Raw genomic sequence first — 24,980 nt, forward strand, 5'->3', positions numbered from 1 at the left:
AGAGCTGTTCTCAACCCCAGAGTACACCAGTGCTGGTCTCTGACCCGTTCTCAGCCCCAGAATACACCGGTGCTGGTCTCTGAGCGGTTCTCAGCCATAGAGTACACCGGTGCTGGTCTCAAAGCTGTTCTCAGCCCCAGAGTACACCAGTGCTGGTCTTTGACCCATTCTCAGCCCCAGAATACACCGGTGCTGGTCTCTGAGCGGTTCTCAGCCATAGAGTACACCGGTGCTGGTCTCAAATCTGTTCTCAGCCCCAGAGTACACCAGTGCTGGTCTTTGACCCATTCTCAGCCCCAGAATACACCGGTGCTGGTCTCTGAGCGGTTCTGAGCCATAGAGTACACTGGTGCTGGTCTCAGAGCTGGTCTCAACCCCAGAGTACACCAGTGCTGGTCTCTGACCCGTTCTTAGCCCCAGAATACACCGGTGCTGGTCTCTGAGCGGTTCTCAGCCATAGAGTACACCGGTGCTGGTCTCAAATCTGTTCTCAGCCCCAGAGTACACCAGTGCTGGTCTTTGACCCATTCTCAGCCCCAGAATACACCGGTGCTGGTCTCTGAGCGGTTCTCAGCCGTAGAGTACACCGGTGCTGGTCTCAGAACTGTTCTCAACCCCAGAGTACACCAGTGCTGGTCTTTGACCCATTCTCAGCCCCAGAATACACCGGTGCTGGTCTCTGAGCGGTTCTGAGCCATAGAGTACACTGGTGCTGGTCTCAGAGCTGTTCTCAACCCCAGAGTACACCAGTGCTGGTCTCTGACCCGTTCTCAGCCCCAGAGTACACCGATGCTGGTCTCAAAGCTGTTCTCAGCCCCAGAGTACATCAGTGCTGGTCTCTGACCCGCTCTCAGCCCCAGAATACACCGGTGCTGGTCTCGGAGCGGTTCTCAGCCATAGAGTACACCGGTGCTGGTCTCAGAGCTGTTCTCAACCCCAGAGTACACCAGTGCTGGTCTCTGACCCGTTCTCAGCCCCAGAATACACCGGTGCTGGTCTCTGAGCGGTTCTCAGCCGTAGAGTACACCGATGCTGGTCTCTGACCCGTTCTCATCCCCAGAGTATCCCAGGGATCGTCCACGGCTGTCTACAAATGTGCGAAGCGAATCCTGATGCAAGACTTCACCAGACTGTGATAATGGAAATCATAACACGCCGCGCAGACTGCAGCAGCTGCAGAAATGGGGCAATCTTTGGAAGGACACAACAGTTTCCATATCCCCAGATGGATGGGATTTTGATTTTTGGGCATAGGAAAGTGAGAGCCAAATTAAAACATATCACTCTGTACAGGATCTTTTGCAACATATTCTAGTAACCGCCTCCCTGCATAGGGAGGACAAGCTTTGTACCTCTTATGCCACTGTGGAAATGAGCCTTATTAGGGGCCCACCGGTGCAGAGGTTCACCCTTATCTGTCCACTGGTCCTTAAACCAACAAAAAAGAGATTGGCACTGAAGCTGGAATATCAAATAACAAGTTTATTAATCTCTCATGAGTGGGACTCCATCAAACAGCACCCTCAGACACTGTAGGAGGTAGTCCAAAGAATACAGAAACCAAGGGTCTTATATACCCTGTTTACAGCTGAGTAAGTATGGAGACTCAAAGGGGAGGTACAGGCATACACAGGAATAGCTATTGACTAACATGGGCAGGCAAACTACTTAGTCAGCAAAATGGGAGGGGAGATAGAACTGCTTACATCTGTTGAAATAGCCTGACAGTTACAGTCTAAGACAGGTGCATTCCAGCAGCTACATGCCTTTCTGAGCATACACAGTGCTCTGGCTCAGTACTGAAGGAGTTAATTACAATTGATGACTCAAGCAGAATAGAAAGGCAAGCAACAGTGAAGGCGGGAGAAGCACATGGACAACACATGGCTGGATGCCACAACCAAAATGGCTTCAGCTCATGCTAACAGATTATCTGCGATTTCCACACCACTGCTTCAGGTTCACCAGAGGGGAGAAGCTGTCATAGACTGCACTTCATGTCACCTGGGGCTTCATCTTCGCTTCAATGTCAAAACCTTCAAACTTCAGCATCAGACAAACATACCACTTTGTCCCTGTACTTATTATTACGTTAACACAGAATCAAAGAGCAGACCCAGGTCAGCCTTCTGTGGAGGATACACAAATGCAGCATGAAAGGCAGTGAAAGGCTCTACATTAAAAGGGGAATCTTCATTAACCATCTGCATAGTGGTCGTAGCGGGGCTACGCTGAGGTCCACGGTGTAGCGAACTAACTCTGTGGAACTCCGCTACGCCACCTGCCTCCAACCCCCCTATAGTAACAAGTAATTCTACATTACTTAAAAGTAAATTAAAACCATTTACCTGTACTGCGGCGTCCCCGGGCTGCCCTCCTCCTCTTCCTCGCCGTCTGGGTAATCCTTGAGAAAACTGTGCATGCGCGCACGCCCGTGCATGCACAGTTTTCTCAAGGATTACCCAGATGGTGAGTAAGAGGAGGAGGGGAGCCCGGGGACACCGCAGTACAGGTAAGTGTTTTTTTAATTTACTTTTAAGTAATGTAGAATTACTTGTTAATATGGGGGGGGGTGGAGGCAGGGGCTGACTAACTCTGCTCCGCTACGGAGAGTTGCCTTCTCTGCGTTCTCTGCGGAACACGGAGGAGGGAAATCTCCGCACACTCCGCGGGCGGAGCGGAGGTCTACACCTGGGCTTAATCTTCCTATGCTACATGGCCCACTTCACTCAGAGTCCAACACCTGGTGCAAATGACTGAGGAGACCCACACCTGATCCTCTTCGCTCAGGATACCAACACCTGGTGTTGCGGACGAGCGCAGCGGGTGCGCCGACAGCGCGCCGAAGGCGCGCTTCAGGCAAGCCCGTCTGCGCCCGTCTGCGATCGTACGCGGTCCAGGGCCATACCTTTTGTCCCTCGGGAGGGACATATACGGTGGAGCAGGCAGGAACTGCTGACTTTTCGCATGTCTACCCCATGTCTACATAAATTGAGAGTGGAGGATAAGACAGGCTGTGAACGCTGCCACTTCTCTTTTGATCCTGGCAGGGACATGGCCCCTAGAGACTATATCCTGGACTGTGGCCTGCTAAACGTACGTTCTCTGCGGAAACACAAATTAGATCTATACGACCTACTCACTGAGAAACAGTGGGATCTTGTGTTTCTTACTGAGACATGGCTAGATGAAGGCTCTACCCCTGATGCCTTAGAGGCACTACCTGAGGGCTATACAATGCTTAGGCAAGATAGACTCACCGGTAGAGGAGGGGGCATTGCTATTATAGCACAGAAAAATCTACGTTGTCAATTAGACCACTCCTCTATCCTGGACAGTGAGGCAGGGAGCTTCACTGTCAAAGTGAATAACAGCTGTACGCTGAAGGGCATGCTAATCTATAGACCCCCAGGCCCTATAGCCAGGTTTGGGGAGAGTCTCGTGGAAGGTATAATGGAGGCTGTGTTATGCAAAGACACATTTCTGGTACTGGGGGATCTTAACCTACATCTAAACAACCCCACAGATAATGTAAGTAGGGATTTTTGCCAGGCATTGGAAGCCCTCCAACTGAATCAAATAGTAAGTGGTCCAACTCACCAGTTGGGACACTTACTGGACCCCATATTCGTCAATTGGGGGGAAGTAGAAGCTAAGACCCCCATTCCCATCCCTTGGTCGGATCATCACCTGGTACCATTCTTCATACGGATTTCCGGGGTTAAACCCCCGGAGCCAGCTATACTGTACCATCCCAGGCGGAGATGGGCTACCTTTTCTCAGGCTAAATTCAGTGCGGCACTGACCAAAGGGGGAAGCCCTGGGGGGGATGATGCGGATACGGCTAATACCAATCTATGCATGCGTATCAACAAGGCGCTTGATTGCACAGCCCCACTTTCGCACGCTAGATTGGGTGGCCGCCTTCAAAAAACTGCCCCGTGGTTCAGTGATGAACTACGGGTCACGAAAACAGCATTGAAGCGAGTCGAAAGACAGTGGCGGGGGGCTCCGACTAAGGAAACTAGGGAGGCCTACCTAACGGAAAGGCGAATCTATCACGGGCTAATCAGGAAGTCCAAAGCAGCATATTACACCATTAGAGTTAGCGAAGATGGCAACTCGACGAGGGAGCTCTTCTTGCTCTATAAAACCCTCTCGAGTGGGAAACCAGCCATGGCTCCAGATGACTGCTCGGTGGAATCCTGTGATAGGATTGCGGACTTCTTTTCCGAAAAGATAGCAAAAATCTACTCGGCATTTCCCAGTCATCCCACTGCTGGAACCGAATTTGCGGAAAGCCCGAGGGAATGGAGGGACAGACATATACTGACCAACTTTGTCGCCCTGCCCTCGGAGGACCTACTAAAAATCTGTATATCCGTCAAATCAGGTTCCCCGCGGGATCCCACCACGCCGAAACGGCTAGTGGATAGCTTATCGGTGCTAGAACCATATATAAGACACCTACTGGATGTGTCTTTTAGCACCAAGACCGTGCCCAAAGCCTGGAAACAGGCGGTGGTTCTACCTCTCAGGAAGAAATCCAACATCAGCTTTGAGAAACGAGAGAACCTCCGGCCGATCTCCCTTCTGCCCTATCTGGCCAAAGTGGCGGAAAAAACGGTAAACATGCAACTGATGGATTTCGTGGATGAGGCTGCCCTACTACACGATACCCAGTTTGGTTTCCGTCCCCGCCACTCAACGGAATCAGCGCTTTTGATGGCTGTGGAGACCTTACGCCAGGGGGTGGATGAGGGTCATACTATGGCCCTCATCCTATTGGACCTGAGTGCAGCATTCGACACCGTAGCTCACACCACCCTGCTACGGAGTCTGAATAGTGGCGGAATATCTGGAGCTGCCCTCGCACGGATCCAGTCCTTCCTGACGGGGAGAAGCTTTCAGGTCCGCCAGGGCGAATGTTATTCCAGGGACATTGGATTGGACCAGGGCGTACCCCAGGGATCGTCCTTGAGCCCCACCCTATTTAATCTTTATGTCTCCCCAGTGGCCCCTATTGCTGTGGGCCATGGTCTGCACATCGTGTCCTACGCTGACGACACGCAGCTGGTTATCTCCCTCTCGCGAGCGCCCGGCGGACAGTTTCAGAGCCTGCATGCAAGACCTTGCAGCCTGGATGTCCGCCAACTGCCTTAAACTAAATGGCAGCAAGACTGAGGTGCTTGTAGTGTGGGGGAACCCATCCGTCTGGTCGTCGGCGTGGTGGCCTCCATGCTTGGGTGAGGCTCCAACACCCTGCCAAGAAGTTCGGAACCTTGGAGTCTGGTTAGATGCTGACCTGTCTTTTGGACCGCAGATAGGACGTTTGGCGGGCATCTGTTTCAGCGTCCTGAAAAGTATACGGAAGGTTTTAGATCTCCTTCCCACGTCAGCCCGCAGAACGTTGGTGCACGCCCTCGTCACATCACGCCTGGATTATGGCAATTTGCTGTACCTGGGAGCAACTAACAAGGCCATTAATCGCCTTCAGGTGCTGCAGAACGCGGCAGCCCGCCTCATTTTAAAATTTCCCAAAGGAGTGGCCTCCAACACTGCCCTTCGGACTCTTCACTGGTTGCCAGTGAGGAGCAGGGTTGAGTTTAAGGCCCTCTGTACCTGCCACCGCATCCTTACTGGGAAGGCGCCAACTCCGCTCCAGAACCTGATCACCAGGTACGTACCCACACGCTCCCTTCGCTCCTCCTACGGAGGCCTTGTAAAGGTCCAGAGGATAAGGCGGGCTCGCATGGGAGGCAGATTTTTCCGTTACCTGGTGGCTAAGAGCTGGAATGCTTTACCTTTGGACCTCCGTCTTGAGTCATCTGAACCTGGCTTCAGGAGGAAGTTAAAAACATATTTATATACACGCTAGCCTGCACAGTCTCAATGGCTGAGTCTGTGGGAGTCCTCTGTTCTAGCGCGGGGACACGCTTTGAGCGTAACCAAGCGCTCTATAAAATTCCCTTAGTATTCACTCAGAGACCAACCCCTGGTGCAATTCACTCAGGAGGCCAACACCTGGCCCACCTCACTCAGAGACCAACACCTGGTGCAATTCACTCAGGAGACCCACACCTGGTCCACTTCAATCAGGAGACCAACACCTAGTGCACTTCACTCAGAGACCAACACCTGGTGCAATTCACTCAGGAGAACCACACCTGGTGCAATTCACTCAGGAGACCCACACCTCGTGTACTTCACTCAGAGACCAACACCTGGTGAACTTCACCCAGAGATCAACCCCTGGTGCAATTCCCTCAGGAGACCAACACCTGGCCCACTTCACTCAGAGACCAACACCTGGTGCAATTAACTCAGGAGGCCAACACCTGGTGTACTTCACTCAGAGACAAACACCTGGTGCATTTCACTCTGTAGACCAACACCTGGCCCACTTCACTCAGAGACCAACCCCTGGTGTACTTCGCTCAGGAGACCAACACCTGCCCCACTTCACTCAGAGACCAACACCTGGTGTACTTCACTCAGGAGACCAACATCTGGCCCACTTCACTCAGAGACCAACACCGGGTGTACTTCACTCAGGAAACCAACACCTGGTGCAATTCACTCAGGAGGTACCGCTTTGTTCGCCGTAAGTTGGCAGGGTATGCTGCTCACTTTGCCACTGGATTCAAGCAAGCCTGGCTGAAGACGGCTGAAATGCCAGAAACCGGTCCTAGGAAGCATGTTTCCGTTCCAGGGCTTGGCAGTTCGGGCTGGACTGTTCCCATGAGGCACAGGGTCAGACTGATTTGCATATGGCCATGTCTGAACTGGGATGGCAGAGTGGGCTAAAGAACGGTGATGGATCAAACCCAGATCAGTTGACTGGGTGTGAGTGTTTGATTGGTTCTGATGCTCCGTCCATCACCACCCCCTTTTGTACCGCTTTGTTCGCCATAAGTTGGCAGGGTATGCTCAGACGTGAGTCCCTTGCTCACTTTGCCACTGGATTCAAGCAAGCCTGGCTGAAGACGGCTGAAATGCCAGAAACCGGTCCTAGGAAGCTTGTTTCCGTTCCAGGGAAAACATGGCTTGGCAGTTCGGGCTGGACTGTTCCCATGAGGCACAGGGTCAGACTGATTTTCATATGGCCATGTCTGAACTGGGGTGGCAGAGTGGGCTAAAGAACGGTGATGGATCAAACCCAGATCTGTTGACTGGGTGTGAGTGTTTGATTGGTTCTGATGCTCCGTCCATCACCACCCCTTTTTGTATCACTTCACTCAGAGACCAACACCGGGTGCAATTCAATCAAAAGACCAACACCTGGTGTACTCCACTCAGGAAACCAACACCTGGTGCAATTCACTCAGGAGACCAACACCTAGCCCACTTCACTCAGGAGACCAACACCTGGTGCAATTCACTCAAAAGACCAACACCTGGTGCAATTAATTCAGGAGATCAACACCTGGCCCACTTCACTCAGGAGACCAACACCTGGTGCAATTCACTCAGGAGACCAACACCTGGTGCAATTAATTCAGGAGATCAACACCTGCCCCACTTCACTCAGAGACCAATACCTGGCCCACTTCACTCTGGAGACCAACATCTGGCCTAGTTCAGTAATGAGAGTAACACCTGGACCACTTCACTCAGGAGACCAACACCTGGTGCAATTCATTCTGGAGAACCACACCTGGCCCACTTCACTCAGGAGATCCACACCTGGTCCACTTCACTCTGGAGACTAATACCTGGCCCACTTCACTCAGGAGACCAATACCTAGCCCAATTCACTCAGAGACCAACACCTAGTGTACTTCACTTAGGAGACCAACACCTGGTGTACTTCACTCAGGAGACCAACAGCTGGCCCACTTCACTCAGAGACCAACACCTGGTGCAATTCACTCAGGAGACCCACGCCTGGTCCACTTCACTCAGGAGACCAACACCTGGTGCAATTCACTCAGGAGAACCTCACCTGGTGCAATTCACTTAGGAGACCCACACCTGGTGTACTTCACTCAGAGACCCACACCTGGTGCAATTCACTCAGGAGACCCACACCTCGTGTACTTCACTCAGAGACCAACACTTGGTGAACTTCACCCAGAAATCAACCCCTGGTGCAATTTCCTCAGGAGACCAACACCTGGCCCACTTCACTCAGAGACCAAAACCTGGTGCAATTAACTCAGGAGGCCAACACCTGGTGTACTTCACTCAGAGACAAACACCTGGTGCATTTCACTCTGTAGACCAACACCTGGCCCACTTCCCTCAGAGACCAACCCCTGGTGTACTTCGCTCAGGAGACCAACACCTGCCCCACTTCACTCAGGAGACCAACACCTGGCCCACTTCTCTCAGAGACCAACACCGGGTGTACTTCACTCAGGAGACCAACACCTGGTGTTCTTCACTCAGAGACCAACACCGGGTGCAATTCACTCAAAAGACCAACACCGGGTGTACTTCACTCAGGAGACCAACACCTGGTGTACTTCACTCAGGAGACCAACACCTGGCCCAGTTTCATTTGTCTTTTTGAAACGCTTCCTGTTTTCCTTTTAAGGAAAATGGCCTGCATTTAAAAAAAAGGTTGCTTTGTTTAAAAGCAAACCCAACATGGTGGTCTGCTGTCCCCAGCAGGCTCCCTTCCTTTTGTCATTGCCCATTCCCAATTGGCCGCAAGTTGCGACCTGCCTCATGAATATTGATAAGGCAGGTGTTTTGCGACCCCATTGGAAATCATTAAGGTGTCTGAGACACATTAGTGCATTTAATTTTGCATGTCTCTAATTGCAAGTTGCAAAAGATTGCAATTAGAGATTTGCAAAATGAAATGGTCGTACATCTGGCCCTAGGAGTTGTGTGATCATTATCACCCATTGCAGCTGTCTCTTTGATAGATTCCGACAGATCAAATGTATTGTTGTTCATCAGGGAAAAGGCCCAGAAAGGACAAAACACATGAACACGTTGTGTTAAACACTGATTCTGCATGTTATGCCTCATTTCACCCCGGGATGATATGTGGTAATTACCTCGCCCTATACCCCAGGAGCCCTGTTTACTTTATGCAGATTCCACTTCCTGCCCCTCTCTGAGGCAATCATCCAGCCACGGCCCGCGCAGGTTAGAGCGGTGGGCCGTGGGGCCAGGTGAGGGGGATTTCAATGGATGATGATGAGGGAAAATTAACTAAATAATTCATTTTCCCTCTTCATCGTCCGTTGAAATCCCCCCTCACCGGCCCCACCGCTCGTACCGGCACGGGCCGCTGCTGCAATCATCAGCAAATAGGAGGCTGGCACTGGGCTAGGGGTGGGCTGAGGGGTTAACCCAGTGATCCTATTGGCTGACACAGCGTGCACTTATGCTTACCCCAGACATTTTGGCAAAATTAGGGGTCATTTATTATTTAATGTAATTGTCGTACTTTGAAATCTGGGACCGCATAGGAGACAGGGCCCTACCCCTGTCTATCCCGGTATTAGCGAACCGCGAATGGTCAATGCGGTATGTACAAGTGCTTTATATAACGTTTCATTGATAAATGCACTATGTATACGATATTATACATCACTACGTGGGTTCCATCTTAGAGCGGTGGCCATCTATGGTTGCCCTCACATAGGCTACATATTATGAAGCAAATACGGGCCTTTAGAGCACATGTGCCTTCCTTTGACTTCTCTGTGACCTGGGCAGCTTGGCTCCGCTGCCCCAGGTCAGTCCAGTCTCACGAGCTCCCCGTCCTCTGGCCACCTGTGATTAGCATCAGGGCTTGACACACCATAAAGCCTTTTCATCCCACACGAGCCTCCAGCTAATCTCTTTCACACCTGACTGTTCCTGCTTTATGGCTTGTTTTCACAAACAGGAGCTGCCCGAGTTTATTGGGGCCTGTTGATATCTGATGTGGGATCTGAGCCTCGCTGGGTAAATAATTGTGGGCTGGCTTAACTGGAATGTGGGATGGTCATCATGACTCTGCCTTTTCGTTTGTAATGTATACATTTATATGGCCATATCATAAAACAAGGAATGTATGCCTGAAGCAGGATATTTTGTATTTAAGGAGAAGCCCGTTTCTGTAATTTTAGGCAGTCTCCTGAGAACATACATTGTGTTGTACTTCTCAGACACCTGTAATTGGTCTGCAGCCAATAAAATCGATCTTTGACTTCACCTAGAAGACTCTGTGTTTCTGTGGGTCTGAAACAGGAAGAACCCGAAGTCTTAGGGTGTGTTCCCCTGCACCGCTGGGTCTTAAAAACCCAGTACTTCATAATTGCAACATTTACTGCCCGGGGCATATTTAGCACAAAATCCCTTCTGCTCCAGTTCTCTTACATTTTGAATGCACTTTTGCCAGTAAAAGAGCGCCGGACAAGAGGCCTCAACAATTGTCACCAAAGCAATCTCTGAAGTTGCCAAACTAATGTGTCTGATGTCCCGGGCACGCCGAACCTCAATGCACGAGCCGTGTCCTGTTGTTCAGCATTGAACCACTGAAAGTGGGGGAAGGGAAAGTATTTATGATGAAGGATCTTAAGGTATCAGCAAGTCCCTGGAGAGGAAGGACGGGCCCGCCTCTGGAGGTCGCTGTCCGCTGTGTGTGACCGTTCTTGACAATGTATTGAGAGTTTCAATGGGATTGTGCAGCCCTTCCCAAGAGAAACCAGGATGGAAGGTCTGAGGTTCAGGGGACATCACCAAACTAAAGACCAGACGGAAGCCTCATGTGATTGGCGGATGCCCTGTCAGTGCCCTCTCGGTGCCCCTTCGAGGGAGGGTGATGGTGGACAGCCACCAGCTCCCCCATTGACAGAACATTCGTGGTGCAACTGACACATGTGTGAGAGGGGCACCGCTCACACTGGCATCCGTGCTAACTATGTTTGTCGTGGTACCACAAAGAAAAGTCCACGTGCTCCCCACGCACTGAGAGGAAACTCCTATCACATGGGGGGCATTCGCTATATTATTTCAAAGATGGGCTCCCACTTTGAGGGTCAGCCTTCGGGAAATAAGTGACAACAGTTATGCTGGCATGACCTGGCATGACAGCAATGCCACCTCATTGGATTCCCCTGGAGCAGCTCCTACCAGGGACATGAAACTCTATGTAGGGGAAAAGGGCCCCGACTCGGGGCGCCTCAACATTTGTGAAACCATCTACAGTTGTGGGGGCTGGGGCCCTGCCTTCGCATCACGAGCCACACTACCACCATCTACAAAGATCCTCTGTTCAACGTGAACAAAATTTTGTGCAACTAGGATTATGCAAACGAGGGGGTTTCGAAGGACAGGCACCCCCAGGACAGAGTACCAGCACTTCTTCCGTTTGAAAGTGCGAGCCCCAGCACTTCCCCGTTGGGGTACAAACTTTCAGCGGGAGGTGCCAGCAGTTCATCAGCTACAGGCGTGGACGGAACGGAGCTGATGGCTGCCCGAACACGGAGCACTTCTAAAAAATACCAACATCCCTACCACGGATCTGCCCAAAGGAGGCAGATTACTATTTCCTCCTAAATCTTGGACCACCTTTGCTACATTACTGAGAGGGTTTTTTACTTCATATATCATGGACTTGATCAATAATTGACGCGAACTTTACCCCGAGGAGCTCCGACTAAGACTTGCCTTGCCCTGAAGAAGCCCATGTCTGGGCGAAACGCAATGGCTGTTTTGAACACCAAGGGCATCATGAATAAAAGCAACTAAAGATCACAAGCAACGATGTGGACTTACTCATTATTTTACATGATGTGCATACTCTAGAGTTTTTACCTGACATATATTGCCTCTCATACCCCTGTGGAATAATATTGTGATTTGTGGTCATGTGGCAGCTGGCCATCTGAGGCAGGCAATATTTAACTACTTTTGTGACTTGTCTGGGTGGTGCAATCCTCTGCAACCCAGCTGCCTGTTTCTCTTATCAGTATTCTAAGTTTATTATCCAAAGATCTCAAAAGCATTTTTTTTCATTTTTGGACAGGATATGAATTTTGCCCAGCCTCTGCTGACCAGGGTTCTTCCACCTGATAATTCTTTATTACCAACCTCTTTTGGTCATTCGTCTCTTTCAATCTCCTTTCTTACTTCATCCCAATTTATTTTCCATTTTCATTTTGCCTCACACACTTGGTATAATAGACTGTGTTCAATGTATATCTACGTGGGTAGAATCCATGCCATATTTTCTCGCTATGCAACATGCAATACATTTACATATAATGACTATTAGGGAAGGATTTACATTATTGGTAGCGCTCCGGCATATCTGCCTTACATTAAGCCTTGGTGGACCCCTGGTCAACAAAGTTAAAGGTAGAAAAGGTGGTAACTCCCAGCAGGTTAGGAGGGGATTAATGACAGGAGGAAGTGATGCAAGTAGAGGCGGGGAGATCGTGGGGGCTGAGAGTGGATGGTGGTAAGAGCAGAATACTTGACTGACATGTGATGGGCCCAATCCCCTTCTAAGTACCCTTTAAAGCTTCGGCCTGATGGAAAACCTCAGATCTCAGGGTAGTTGCTCCACTTCTGGTAAGAACAGAGATGGTGTTGCACCAAAACTAAGGACCATTATGCTCCCTTATACACAGCTTGCATCTAATCTCTCCAATGTCCACCAGATCTTAAGGAATCATGTATGTACAAGAAGAGCCCTCAAGTCCTTGCACAGGTATCCAGCAGATGGTGTGCATGGCCTATGTAGGTGAATGGTATCAAGTGAGGTACAATGATGCCAAGACACTTACCCACAAAGCTCTGCTGTTTGCTGTCCCAGAGTGGAGCAGCCCTGACACCATTGGCCACCAGTGCAAAAAAGGCCTTTTTTATCTGCATAAAGGGATGAGAGAGAGAGAGAGAGAGTCCAGGTTATTACAAGGAACTGGAAATGACTCACTGCATGCACTCCTAAAGTGGTGAATATTGTGGGACTCCCTTATGCACCCTGATAGTCAGGTCTCTCAGGATGGTGAGCTTTTGAGGGCTCACTCTTTCACCCGCACATGTCTCTTGCATGGCACATACTAGAGGATGCATAAATCCTTCATGCATCTCCAAAGCGGTGAGTATTAATAGCTCACTCATGCACCTTGTCCCTCACACATCACCAGGTTGGTCAGATATTGGAGCACTCACTCTTTCTCACCGGCTTGCTGACCCTCACAAATTGTCAGGGTTGTGAGTAAATAGGAACTCACTCATCCACCATCATCATTACACAGCTCTAGGCTGGTGAGTGTAGAAGCGCTCCCTTGTGCACCTTGATGTCACCTGTCTAAGGTGCATTTGAGATTCATTCAGGCCTCATACATGTCTCCAGGGTGGTGGGTCTTGGAGGGCTCTCACCTTTACACACTCCCCATTATATGTGGCGTCCCATTTGGATCACTTTTATCCCCAAGTGTATTTAATATTTGTCTGAAGCCCTCGAGAATAGTCAGAGAAAAAAATAAACTGGAATTACAGTCATTTGTAGACAGCACAAAGATCCCGGTGCATCTTGAGCAAAAAAAAGAAAGAAATCACATGTGGCACAAAATAAATTAAATTTCAATTTGAGATGCAGCACAAATCATTGCAAAAATTACAAAAACAAACATACATAATTGATTTTATGATAACATTTAACCCTTGTACAAAAGATTTTTCAATTCATTTTCCATAATCAAGACAGGATAGTAGTGTTGCATTCTTCACCACTTGTACCATGAAAATATGAGAACTATTCTCTTCTAACAGCAGTAATTGTTCATTCTTACAACAGCCGACAGTGGTTCGCGAGTTACCTCGCGTTCTCAAGGCTGTAAATACGATTAAACAAATCAATATAACGTCTTAGGTATCAGACAATATTTGTTAAACATTATTAATATGTGATTATTGCATACAATTGATGTCTCAGTAACACCAAAGATTATGAAACATCATTTAGTACAGGTGTGCTCCTTGGCCAGTGAAAATCGATTACAAATCATAATGTAGCTTTAATACCACATTATTTCAAACCCAAGGATAGACAACTATAGATTGGCATATTACCCATGCTGGAATGAATGCACAGTTCCATAATACATGGAGATATCAATAGGTCCTATGTACATTATAGGTGAGAGAATAAATACATCTCAGCACTCAGAGTCACTTGGGTGTAGGCATCTACGGTACGTTCACAGATATAGTCATTATATATTAGAAATAGACTTCAATTGTATTGAGCCTAATCCCATATTCACAATAGCCTGGTGAACTTTGAAAACATGATTTCTATTTAATTATACAGCCTTCTTTATTTCTTTATTCAGCTGTACGTGGCCATAAAAGAGAAAAATAATATAGAGCAATTGAATGAGTATTAAAAAAAAACTCCATCAACCTCGGCATCATTAAGAAAATAAATAATCCAATAACCATAAGGCATAATAACTAGTGCTCATAACAAAATAAAACTACAACACATGAATTCTCTAAAGCAATTCGCATTTCAGCACATAATGTGCATAGTGTATCTATAAAATATAAACTAATCAAGTACAGTAAATATCTACAATCAGAATAAGATCATATTAAAACAAGCAGAACTATTTGCCCATGGTTCTCCGAGCAAAAACAGCTGCTTTACAGGAAGAACAGACCCTGGCACTGATGATTGAGGTATCCAAAGGAAAGAACTGACCCTGGCACTGATGATTGGGGTATCCAAAGGAAAGAACAGACCCTGGCACAGATGATTGGGGTATCCAAAGGAAAGAACAGACCCTTCACAGATGATCGGGTTATCCAAAGGAAAGAACAGACCCTGGCACAGAAGATTGGGGTATCCAAAGGAAAGAACAGACCCTGCACAGATGATCGGGGTATCCAAAGGAAAGAACAGACCCTGGCACAGATGATTGGGGTATCCAAAAGAAAGAACAGACCCTGCACAGATGATTGGGGTATCCAAAGAAAAGAACAGACCCTTCACAGATGATTGGGGTATCCAAAGGAAAGAACAGACCCTGCACAGATGATCGGGGTATCCAAAGGAAAGAACAGACCCTGGCACAGATGATTGGGGTATCCAAAGGAAATAACAGAGCCTGCACAGATGATTGGGGTATCCAAAGGAAAGAACAGACCCTGGCACTGATGATTGGGGTATCCAAAGGAAAGAACAGACCCTGCACAGATGATTGGGGTATCCAAAGGAAAGAACAGACCCTTCATAGATGATTGGGGTATCCAAAGGAAAGAACAGACCCTGCACAGATGATTGGGGTATCCAAAGGAAAGAACAGACCCTTCACAGATGATTGGGCTATCCAAAGGAAAGAACAGACCCTGCACAGATGATCGGGGTATCCCAAGGAAAGAACAGACCCTGGCACAGATGATTGGGGTATCCAAAGGAAAGAACAGACCCTGGCACAGATGATTGGGGTATCCAAAGGAAAGAACAGACCCTGCACAGATGATTGGGGTATCCAAAGGAAAGAACAGACCCTGGCACTGATGATTGGGGTATCCAAAGGAAAGAACAGACCCTGCAAAGATGATTGGGGTATCCAAAGGAAAGAACAGACCCTTCATAGATGATTGGGGTATCCAAAGGAAAGAACAGACCCTGCACAGATGATCGGGGTATCCAAAGGAAAGAACAGACCCTGGCACAGATGATTGGGGTATCCAAAGGAAAGAACAGACCCTTCACAGATGATTGGGGTATCCAAAGGAAAGAACAGACCCTGCACAGATGATCGGGGTATCCAAAGGAAAGAACAGACCCTTCACAGATGATTGGGGTATCCAAAGGAAAGAACAGACCCTGGCACAGATGATTGGGGTATCCAAAGGAAAGAACAGACCCTGGCACTGATGATTGGGGTATCCAAAGGAAAGAACAGACCCTGCACAGATGATTGGGGTATCCAAAGGAAAGAACAGACCCTGCACAGATGATTGGGGTATCCAAAGGAAAGAACAGACCCTTCACAGATGATTGGGGTATCCAAAGGAAAGAACAGACCCTGCACAGATGATCGGGGTATCCAAAGGAAAGAACAGACCCTGGCACAGATGATTGGGGTATCCAAAGGAAAGAACTGACCCTGGCACTGATGATTGGGTAGCCAAAGGAAAGAACTGACCCTGGCACTGATGATTGGGGTATCCAAAGGAAAGAACAGACCCTGGCACTGATGATTGGGGTATCCAAAGGAAAGAACAGACCCTTCACGGATGATCGGGGTATCCAAAGGAAAGAACAGACCCTGGCACAGAAGATTGGGGTATCCAAAGGAAAGAACAGACCCTGGCACAGAAGATTTGGGTATCCAAAGGAAAGAACTGACCCTGGCACAGATGATTGGGGTAACAAAGGAAAGAACAGGCCCTGCACAGATGATTGGGGTAACAAAGGAAATAACAGACCCTGCACAGATGATTGGGGTAACAAAGGAAAGAACAGACCCTGGCATTGATGATTGGGGTATCCAAAGGAAAGAACAGGCCCTGGCACAGATGATTGGGGTATCCGAAGGAAAGAACAGACCCTGGCACAGATGATTGGGGTATCCAAAGGAAAGAACAGACCCTGGCACAGATGATTGGGGTATCCAAAGCAAAGAACAGACCCTGCACAGATGATTGGGGTAACAAAGGAAAGAACAGACCCTGCACAGAAGATTGGGGTAACAAAGGAAAGAACAGGCCCTGGCACAGATGATTGGGGTATCCAAAGGAAAGAACAGACCCTGGCACAGATGATTGGGGTAACAAAGGAAAGAACAGGTCCTGGCACAGATGATTGGGGTATCCAAAGGAAAGAACAGGCCCTGGCACTGATGATTGGAGTATCCAAAGGAAAGAACAGACCCTGGCACAGATGATTGGGGTATCCAAAGTAAAGAACAGACCCTGGCACAGATGATTCGGGTATCCAAAGGAAAGAACAGACCCTGCACAGATGATTGGGGTAACAAAGGAAAGAACAGACCCTGCACAGATGATTGGGGTATCCAAAGGAAAGAATAGACCCTGGCACAGATGATTGGGGTATCCAAAGGAAAGAACAGACCCTGGCACAGAAGATTGGGGTATCCAAAGTGAAGAACAGGTCCTGGCACAGATGATTGGGGTATCCAAAGGAAAGAACAGGTCCTGGCACAGATGATTGGGGTACCAAAGATTGCAATTTGTACAAGGCCTGTTCACAGCTTCGGTGCCCCAGGGATTCTAAAAGAGGTTTCAAAAAGAGTCTCCGGGCGTAACTAAAATATTTCGAGAAAAGGATGTAAAGCATTAGTGATTGTGAGGAAACAAGCCCTGGAGGGGCCTCCCAAGGCGTCGGTTGGCATTTTAAAACTCATAAGTCACCATACCGAGGCTGATCAGAAACAAAAAATAAGGGACCTTTCCCATTGCATTAATTCTAGAGAATGATAGAGAACGGGCTCTTGACTGGCACGGACACGGAAGTAAGTCGAGACCGAGACCTTGGCCAGCTCCTTCTGCATTCTGACCTCAGCACAACATTCCAAAAAGAGCCTTTTTATCCTAGATTTGTCTCCTTTCTGTAACCTAATAGGAGACAGAAACATCGGAGAGAACCCCAGCACTTGAAAGGTTGTGTCAATGTATTTCAACCACCGTAGAGAGCCCCAATTATCCAGATGGAGACAATCTGAAAGAATCTCTCTACAGAATATGGCTTTGGACTTTGGCCATATACTGACCCAAAGGAGTAGGGGTGCCACTTAGACACTATCCTCGATAAAACAAGTGTGTCAAATAAAACTAGAGGCTGAGTAGAGGGAGCTGTAAAGACCTCCTACCGATACGACCGTCCTCACGCTGAAGGGAAGACCTCTTGCAAGAGCCCCATATTCCTGCCACATTCGTAGCCGCAGGGACACATTGAGCATTATAGATTTTTAACAGCGGTAACATTTTCCCCTTTTCCTTTGTCCTAGAGTAATATGTGACGTTACAACGCGATTGTTAGACCGCGGTACGTTACATCGCAGTTATTACAACGCAAGTCGTTACAACGGAGGGCCCTGGACTTAGGAATAGTATGATTTACTATTCCAACTCCAGCCTACGTAACAGTAGGGAAGGTATTGGAATAGTAAATCATACTATTCCTTAGTGTATAGCGCCATCCAGCGCAAGTCGTTTTAACGATTTGCGTTGTAATGGCCGAGATGTAAACATACCGCAGTGTAACGACCACATTGTTAAGGTTGTTCGCCTCCAAGGGAGATTAAAAATGGCTCCTGCTGACGTACTAAGTTTAAGACTAGAACTGGCCAATGATGGCTGCGAAGAGCTTGATAAACTAAAAGTAAAACCCAGGTGAGTAAAATCCTTCACACTAGATAGGAGCTGTCCCTTAATAGGTAACCTGCGGGTTTTGACTTCCCAGTTTGCAGGCCATAATATGAGAGTTACCATAGTTGGTAACTAGATCTATACTGTCCATAAACTGGACAATATAATTATACAGTCAATACTGACTGCAAATAATACAAAACTATACCACACACTATCACAGAACACTTTCATTATGTCAGTTATTTGAAATCTATCAAGACCAGTCAATTATACATAATGTTATTGTACTCTTGGATTATTAGTGATGGGTTTACGTGTAGCTTAAGGAAAAAGTCTTTATTTAACAATAGCACAGAATGAGTCACACATATCAAAAGAATCCAAATGTTGAATGGTTTCTATCAGATATTGCAATAGAAAGCATTCAGACTGGGAAGACAGCTTACTGTCAGTTTCTAGTCAACATTACCAAGTGCTCTCACCTTGACCATCCGCAATCTTCTGCAAAATAACAAATCATTGACTACAGCCACATACATCTGCATTTCACGGTTAGTATGATTCTTCTAAAAACTAAATGACACCGCCCATCAGAATACATTACAAAGCGGGATCGAAAATGGAATAAATTGATTGGTGATGGGACCGTGTGCCCACTTTTGGAAATTCAATCTTTTACACTCTGTTGTATAATACAGTCCTGTCTAGATTCTGAACAATGAATAAAAAAACATGATATAAAATCAACAATGTATGCACTTTTTTGTAATTTAAGACAAAAATTATATGTGATGTACTTCAATGTAAATGTAATTTATGTCCCTGATGCATGAGAAGGGTAACTGATGTTGATGGTACATACCACTGGTCATCTTTCCTTTATCCTCAAACAATAATTTAGTACACATTGACGTGCTCCAAAATTGTCTAAGTGAAGTTTGGTGATGGATGAACAATAACTCTGCAGGTGAACAGCAATAAAGGTGAACCCTAGACGCTGGTGCTCAGACTCAAACCACAGAATAGAAGCATACGCTCCCAAATAGGGCAGGCGTTTTGTCAAACCACCACACAAAAAACACAAGATGAGAAACCTGCGGTGCCTACTGGATGATACCTACAACATACAACATATACTGTATCCATGCGGAAAACATTCTTTTTCACTTAAGAGGTCTACGAAAATGTTATGTCTTTTATTCCATCTAAGGGATTGTAATTGGGCAAGTAGTTAATGCCAGATTGTACGAAGGGTCCGTCCTCTACACAGGAATTACTAAAGACAAGCCGGCCACCCTTCAATAGCAGCGAGCATTAGAAGAAGCATTAGTGCAAGTGGTAAAGCGGGGTACCTTTACTCATCAAACTAAAAGTGACAGATCCCACGCCCCAGAAATGATCTATAAGTGAAAGGTCACTGGAGAGGATTGATCAAGATGAGGGTATCTGATTCACAGTCGACCACAATCCATGGCGGTGGCCCATCCTACCCCTCACGAGCTGCTGTGTCCCTTGATGTATTACAGGAACTATGTGCTGCCATCTGCCCATGGGGTCGCAACCTACGGTTATCAAGGTTCTGGACCGGCTGCTGATGGTCATAACGGGGGTGGGGTCGGCCACTGTGGGTGGATATGTATCAACCCCATCATTGTACATGAGGTCTGATGTGCGATATCTTGGGCACACATAACTTTTGTTACAGGGGATGCAGGCCACATTCTAGCGTAGTTTCAGCTGTGTAGCGCTCCCTTATATACAGTCTACTTGTTTTGAGTATACAGGCGCTCTGCAAAATTAGGGGGTGGGCAGTTCTAAGTCCACGTTGCAGGGAGGCAGGGTGGGGGAGGGTCCCAGGGAGTTTCATTGGGTTTTATTGTAGTCTTTTTTTGTGTTTTCTGTGCAGTCTGATCAATGATGTCGCCCCTGAAGTCACTTGGGTCGCTATTAGCAGACTTAAAAATGTTTCCATGGTCAAAAATGTACTACATTTATCATTGTGTCTCGCGGTACAGAATTGTATGGGTATTCAATGTAGCCCCGTTGCCACTGTGGGAAGCGAGGCCACTAGTCATATGTATAGCTGAGTGTTGACCATAACATGACTTCACCACCAGGTCGTCTTAAATTACTTTCATGGAATGTGAATGGTCTGGGAGATCGAATTAAGAGGGAAGAGTATTACAATACCTAAAATGTCACGCCCCTGACCTAGTATTACTTCAAGGAAAGCATATCCAAAGTACCTCCTACTGTGCACTCAACAGATGGGTTATAAACTGATAGCTCATGCGGGTTATGCTCGGGGATCCAGGGGGTGGGCATCCTTGCACGCAGTTCTCTCCCCTTCCAGGTACATAAAATCACTCCCAACCGTCTTGGTCACTTCATTACGGTCTCTGGACAATGGGAGGGTAGCTCTCTCAAAGTGACCTCCTTATATTTACCCCCCAAACTCCATTCCTCTACCATGACAGACTTAGGTCCACATATGCTAGGCCTGCCTGAGGGAGATATATTGGTGGGGGTAGACTGTAAGGCCGCCTTGAACGGCGATCTTGACCGCTTGCCACCCAGGCGAGGGAAACCACCGGGGAAGATATTGGCAGATATTCTGGGGGCCACAGGACTGATAGATGTATGGTGTGTATGCTACCCTACAACCAGACAATACACCTTCCATTCCGGGTTCATGGGAGTATGTCCCATATAGATTATCTCTTCTGCAAAGCCACCCAACTCCCCATGTTCGGTGAGATCTCCTTCCTTCCCAGGGGTATCTCTGACTATCATAACTCATTACGGTGGTTTGCTACCCCCCCACTTGCCATGAAATGGTTCTCAACCCTTGGTACCTTAGTGTATCAGAGATACGAGACAAACTGGCGGAGGCTACCGAAAACTATTTCACTGACAATGATGGCTCTGTCGAGTCAGATGTAACGCTATGGGAGGCATATAAGGCAGTGATCCAGGGTTGCGGGGTGGTGGCAGTGGCAGGCCACAGGAAAGAAAAGTGTAGACGATTGGGAGAAATAGAGAACGAGGTGCCGCTTTTCGAATACGAATTGGTGGCATATGCATCCTTAGACGCCTCACATTAACTAGCCAGAAAACAAAAAGAATATAAAGATATCGCAGATGATACAGCGAGGACCCAGTATCGGGCCACTCAACACCGTGTGTATGATATCGGTTACAAAGTCAGTAAGTTGTTGGCGTGGCTTGACAGGCGAGAGTTAGCCAATAGGTGGGTGGCTGAAATTGTAGATCCAAATGGTGTGAGGCACCATGATAGAGCTAGTATTGCGGAGACTTTGCTAACTATTTTGAGCATGTTTATATTCCTTTATCCACGTCCACTGAGGAAGCGGCAGCTGAACTACTCTCACACTTACCCTGCCAGTGTTAGATCCCCAGGACGTCACAGAGCTTGACACTGCCTTGACTCCTGATGAGGTGTCTAAGGCAATTGGCCCGCTACAATCTGGAAAAGCCATGGGCCCGAGTGGCCTTCCAATCAAACTTTACAAAATTGTCTCTTCAATGATTGCCCCGTTTCTCGTGCGAATGTATGCCAAAGGTGCTGCTCGAGGGGTTCTTCCTGAAACGCAGAGATTAGCAAATATTGCTGTCATACACAAAAAGGGGAAGCCCCCTGAGCAATGCTGTTCATACAGACCTATTTCTCTCCTTGATCCGGGGGTCAAGATTTTGGCTATAACTTTGGGCCTCCGCCTCTCACTCTCTCATCTCCATAGACTGATACATCCGGACCAGTCCGGCTTTATGCCTGCAAGAAATACAGCACTCAATCTCCGTAGTCTTTTTGGAGTACTGGGGAGGGTCTCTACCATACAAGAAGATTCAGTGATCATGTCTTTAGATGCCAAGATAGCTTTCGATATAATGGAGTGGCCCTTCATGTTTGCCTCACTCGAGAGATACGGATTTGGTGATCGATTTTTATCCTGTGTGCGTCAACTTTATTCAAAACCCCTGGCCCGGATTTTGGTTAATGGTGACAGGTCGGCAATCTTTGAGTTCGGAAAGGGTACGAGACAGGGCTGCCCCCTGTCGCCATTGTTATTTGCTCTAGCACTTGAACCTCTAGCTCTATGGATTAGGGGTGATTACCTCATTCGGGGGCTTAATTGGTCGCCGGAGTGGTCGGATAAAATCTCCCTCTATGCCGACAACATCCTACTCTATTTGGACAAGCCCCAATTTTCGATTCACAGGATACTACATATTTTTGCGCTTTTCCAAAAGTATTCCGGCTATACCATCAACTGGGATAAATCATTGGTCTACGTTTTGAGTGGGGAACCCCCGATACTTCCCACGGGCTGCGGCGCCAAGAAAGTTACAGACTGCTTTCGATATCTCGGCATATACATCACTGGGAATGCAAAGGTCTTCCATCAACAGACTCTCTTACCCCCTTCACATCGCCTCCGAGCCGATGTGCAGCACTGGAAAACATTACCCCTTACACTACTAGGGAGAGCTGCCCTTTATATATATAAACTTCTTTATTCGGTTTTTACAAATTGTAAAACCATAAAAGGTACATTTCACACACAAAAATATACAAATATACAATAAAAATGGTAATCATGGGAAATAGTTACACAAATCCAAAGTCAGGTGTTTTACAGAAAGCAATTCTTATGTTTTCGATAGCATTTTGTCTTACAGATTTTTCCTGTGTTTTACAATACATTTTAGAAAATTGAGAACACAATAACAGACCAGTTCAGATTCTAGCAGTTGAAGGCGTAACATGGCTGGACGACATTGTCTAAATCCCCACTGCTTTAATAAAGGAAGTAGCCAAACCCTCCTGTGTGGGTGATGGAATTTACAGAACAATATTGTGTGTAAATTTGACTGTATTGATTTTTCATCACAGGGACAGGTAGAGAGAGTTAAATCCCACTTTTTTCTATCAGGGAATGCTACTAATCTGTGAAAAAGCTCTAGTCTGAATCTTGTTAATAGCATTCTGTCATAGGTGCTAATCTGTAATGTAAGATAGGGCTGGATTAGGAACGTCAACTGGATCGTATTGGCATGTAGAACCGAGGGTTTTGACCACTCAGATGCCAGCCTTAGTGATTCTAAATGTGTCAGGGCCAGTTGTTTCAATGATCGTTTTGATACCTCGATAACGTTTTTGGGTTCGAGATAATATTTCTCCAATCCAAGATCTTTGAAGAAATTTCTAATGTATCGAAGCCATTTGATTTTTGATGATTGGTCAAGGATCATTGAATCTGCAACAACTTCCTGAGTTATACTATTTTTTTCAGAGGTCCATATGCGCCGCCAAAGCAATAATGGTTGGATCTTTAATAGGTCCTCTAAATAAGGGATTGCGAGTTCTAGATGGGAGGCGTAGATCGAGGTGCTACGTGGTGTTGCTAACAGGAAACTAAGAAAGGTGTTTTCGATCACCTGTAGGGCACTAACGTCTACATGTCCCCAGAGCCCCGCCCCATAAAGTGCAATGGCCTGGCATTTGGCTATATATATTCTTAATAGTTCCACTGGGGGCCTTTTCCCCAATCTCTGAGAAAAACTCATCAAGGAAATTATTGCTCTTTTAAAAAGATGACTTCTGGCCTCTACTGCTGGTCTCCAATTGAGTTTTTCTCCAATCATGATACCCAGGTAGCAGTATTGAGTGGTTATCTCCAATTTTTGGTCATTAAGGAAAATGTTCTTTAAACGTTTTTTCCCGCTACCTGTTACCATAACAAACGTTTTTTTTACATTTACTTGTAGATCCAGCCCACCCATAAAATTGACATATCTGTTCAGGGAGTTTTGCAGTTCTTGTGGTGTGCGTGCCAAAATGACAGCATCGTCTGCGTAGAGCAGGGCGGGAATCAGGCGTTGTTTTACTCGTGGTAGGTCCTGCGCCCCCCTCAACATCGCCTCCTCTAATCCATTTGTGTATAGAGAGAAGAGGAAGGGAGCCAGGACACATCCCTGCCTGACTCCACGCTCTACTGCAAAAGGTGCTGTCAGCTCCCCTCTTGTGCCAAAGCGAACCCTTGCTGTTGCATTTGAGTACAGTTCTCTTAGAAAGTCTAAAATGGGGGAATCCACTCCCATGTGGGCCAAAATCGTCCAAAGTTTTGCGTGCGAGACGCAGTCGAACGCAGCGGACAAGTCCATGTAAACCATGTAGACTGTGTCATTCTTTGCTTGAAGATATTTGGCCACTATCATGCTAAGATTAAGAGCCTGCTCCACAGTTCCAAAACCCTCCCGAAAACTGAATTGAAGATCTGAGACAATATCTTTCTCTTCGGCCCAGTTCTGGAGTCGCTCAAGCATGACTCTGCCAACAACCTTTCCCAAGGAGTCTAATAGGGAAATCGGACGGTAACATTTCACATCTTGACGGTCTCCCTTTTTAAAGATAGGGACCATAATCGATTTTGTCCAAGATTTTAGCAGGCCCAGCTTCACTGATGCACTGCATACTCTCGTAAGGATGGGGGACCAGAGATCTAAATTAAATTTAAAAAGATCCACTGGGACCCCATCTGGGCCTGGGGCTTTCCCACTTTTGCTCGCTACCAAGGCCTCTATAACTTCGGAAATATCAATCTACAGGGAGATTGGGTATACAACTGTAGGAAGTAGCAATTGTGCCCCTGTCT

At 47.2% G+C, this 24,980-nt stretch overlaps 1 protein-coding gene and 1 long non-coding RNA gene across 3 annotated transcripts in view; one reads left to right on the top strand and one right to left on the bottom strand.

The window, feature by feature from the left end:
* LOC146859397 (uncharacterized) overlaps positions 1-24,980 on the top strand; it is a 237,005-nt gene that overhangs the window by 179,694 nt on the left and 32,331 nt on the right. The window lies entirely within an intron of this gene.
* PRKAG3 (protein kinase AMP-activated non-catalytic subunit gamma 3) overlaps positions 1-24,980 on the bottom strand; it is a 389,089-nt gene that overhangs the window by 123,077 nt on the left and 241,032 nt on the right. For both annotated transcript variants that reach the window (XM_085650087.1, XM_085650086.1), the window contains exon 8: positions 12,738-12,819. In XM_085650087.1, coding sequence (XP_085506213.1) covers positions 12,738-12,819 — 82 coding nt within the window. The remainder of the gene's footprint in view (positions 1-12,737; positions 12,820-24,980) is intronic.

Source organism: Triturus cristatus, chromosome 3_2 (genome assembly GCF_964204655.1).
Source record: "Triturus cristatus chromosome 3_2, aTriCri1.1, whole genome shotgun sequence".
Lineage (NCBI taxonomy): Eukaryota > Metazoa > Chordata > Amphibia > Caudata > Salamandridae > Triturus > Triturus cristatus.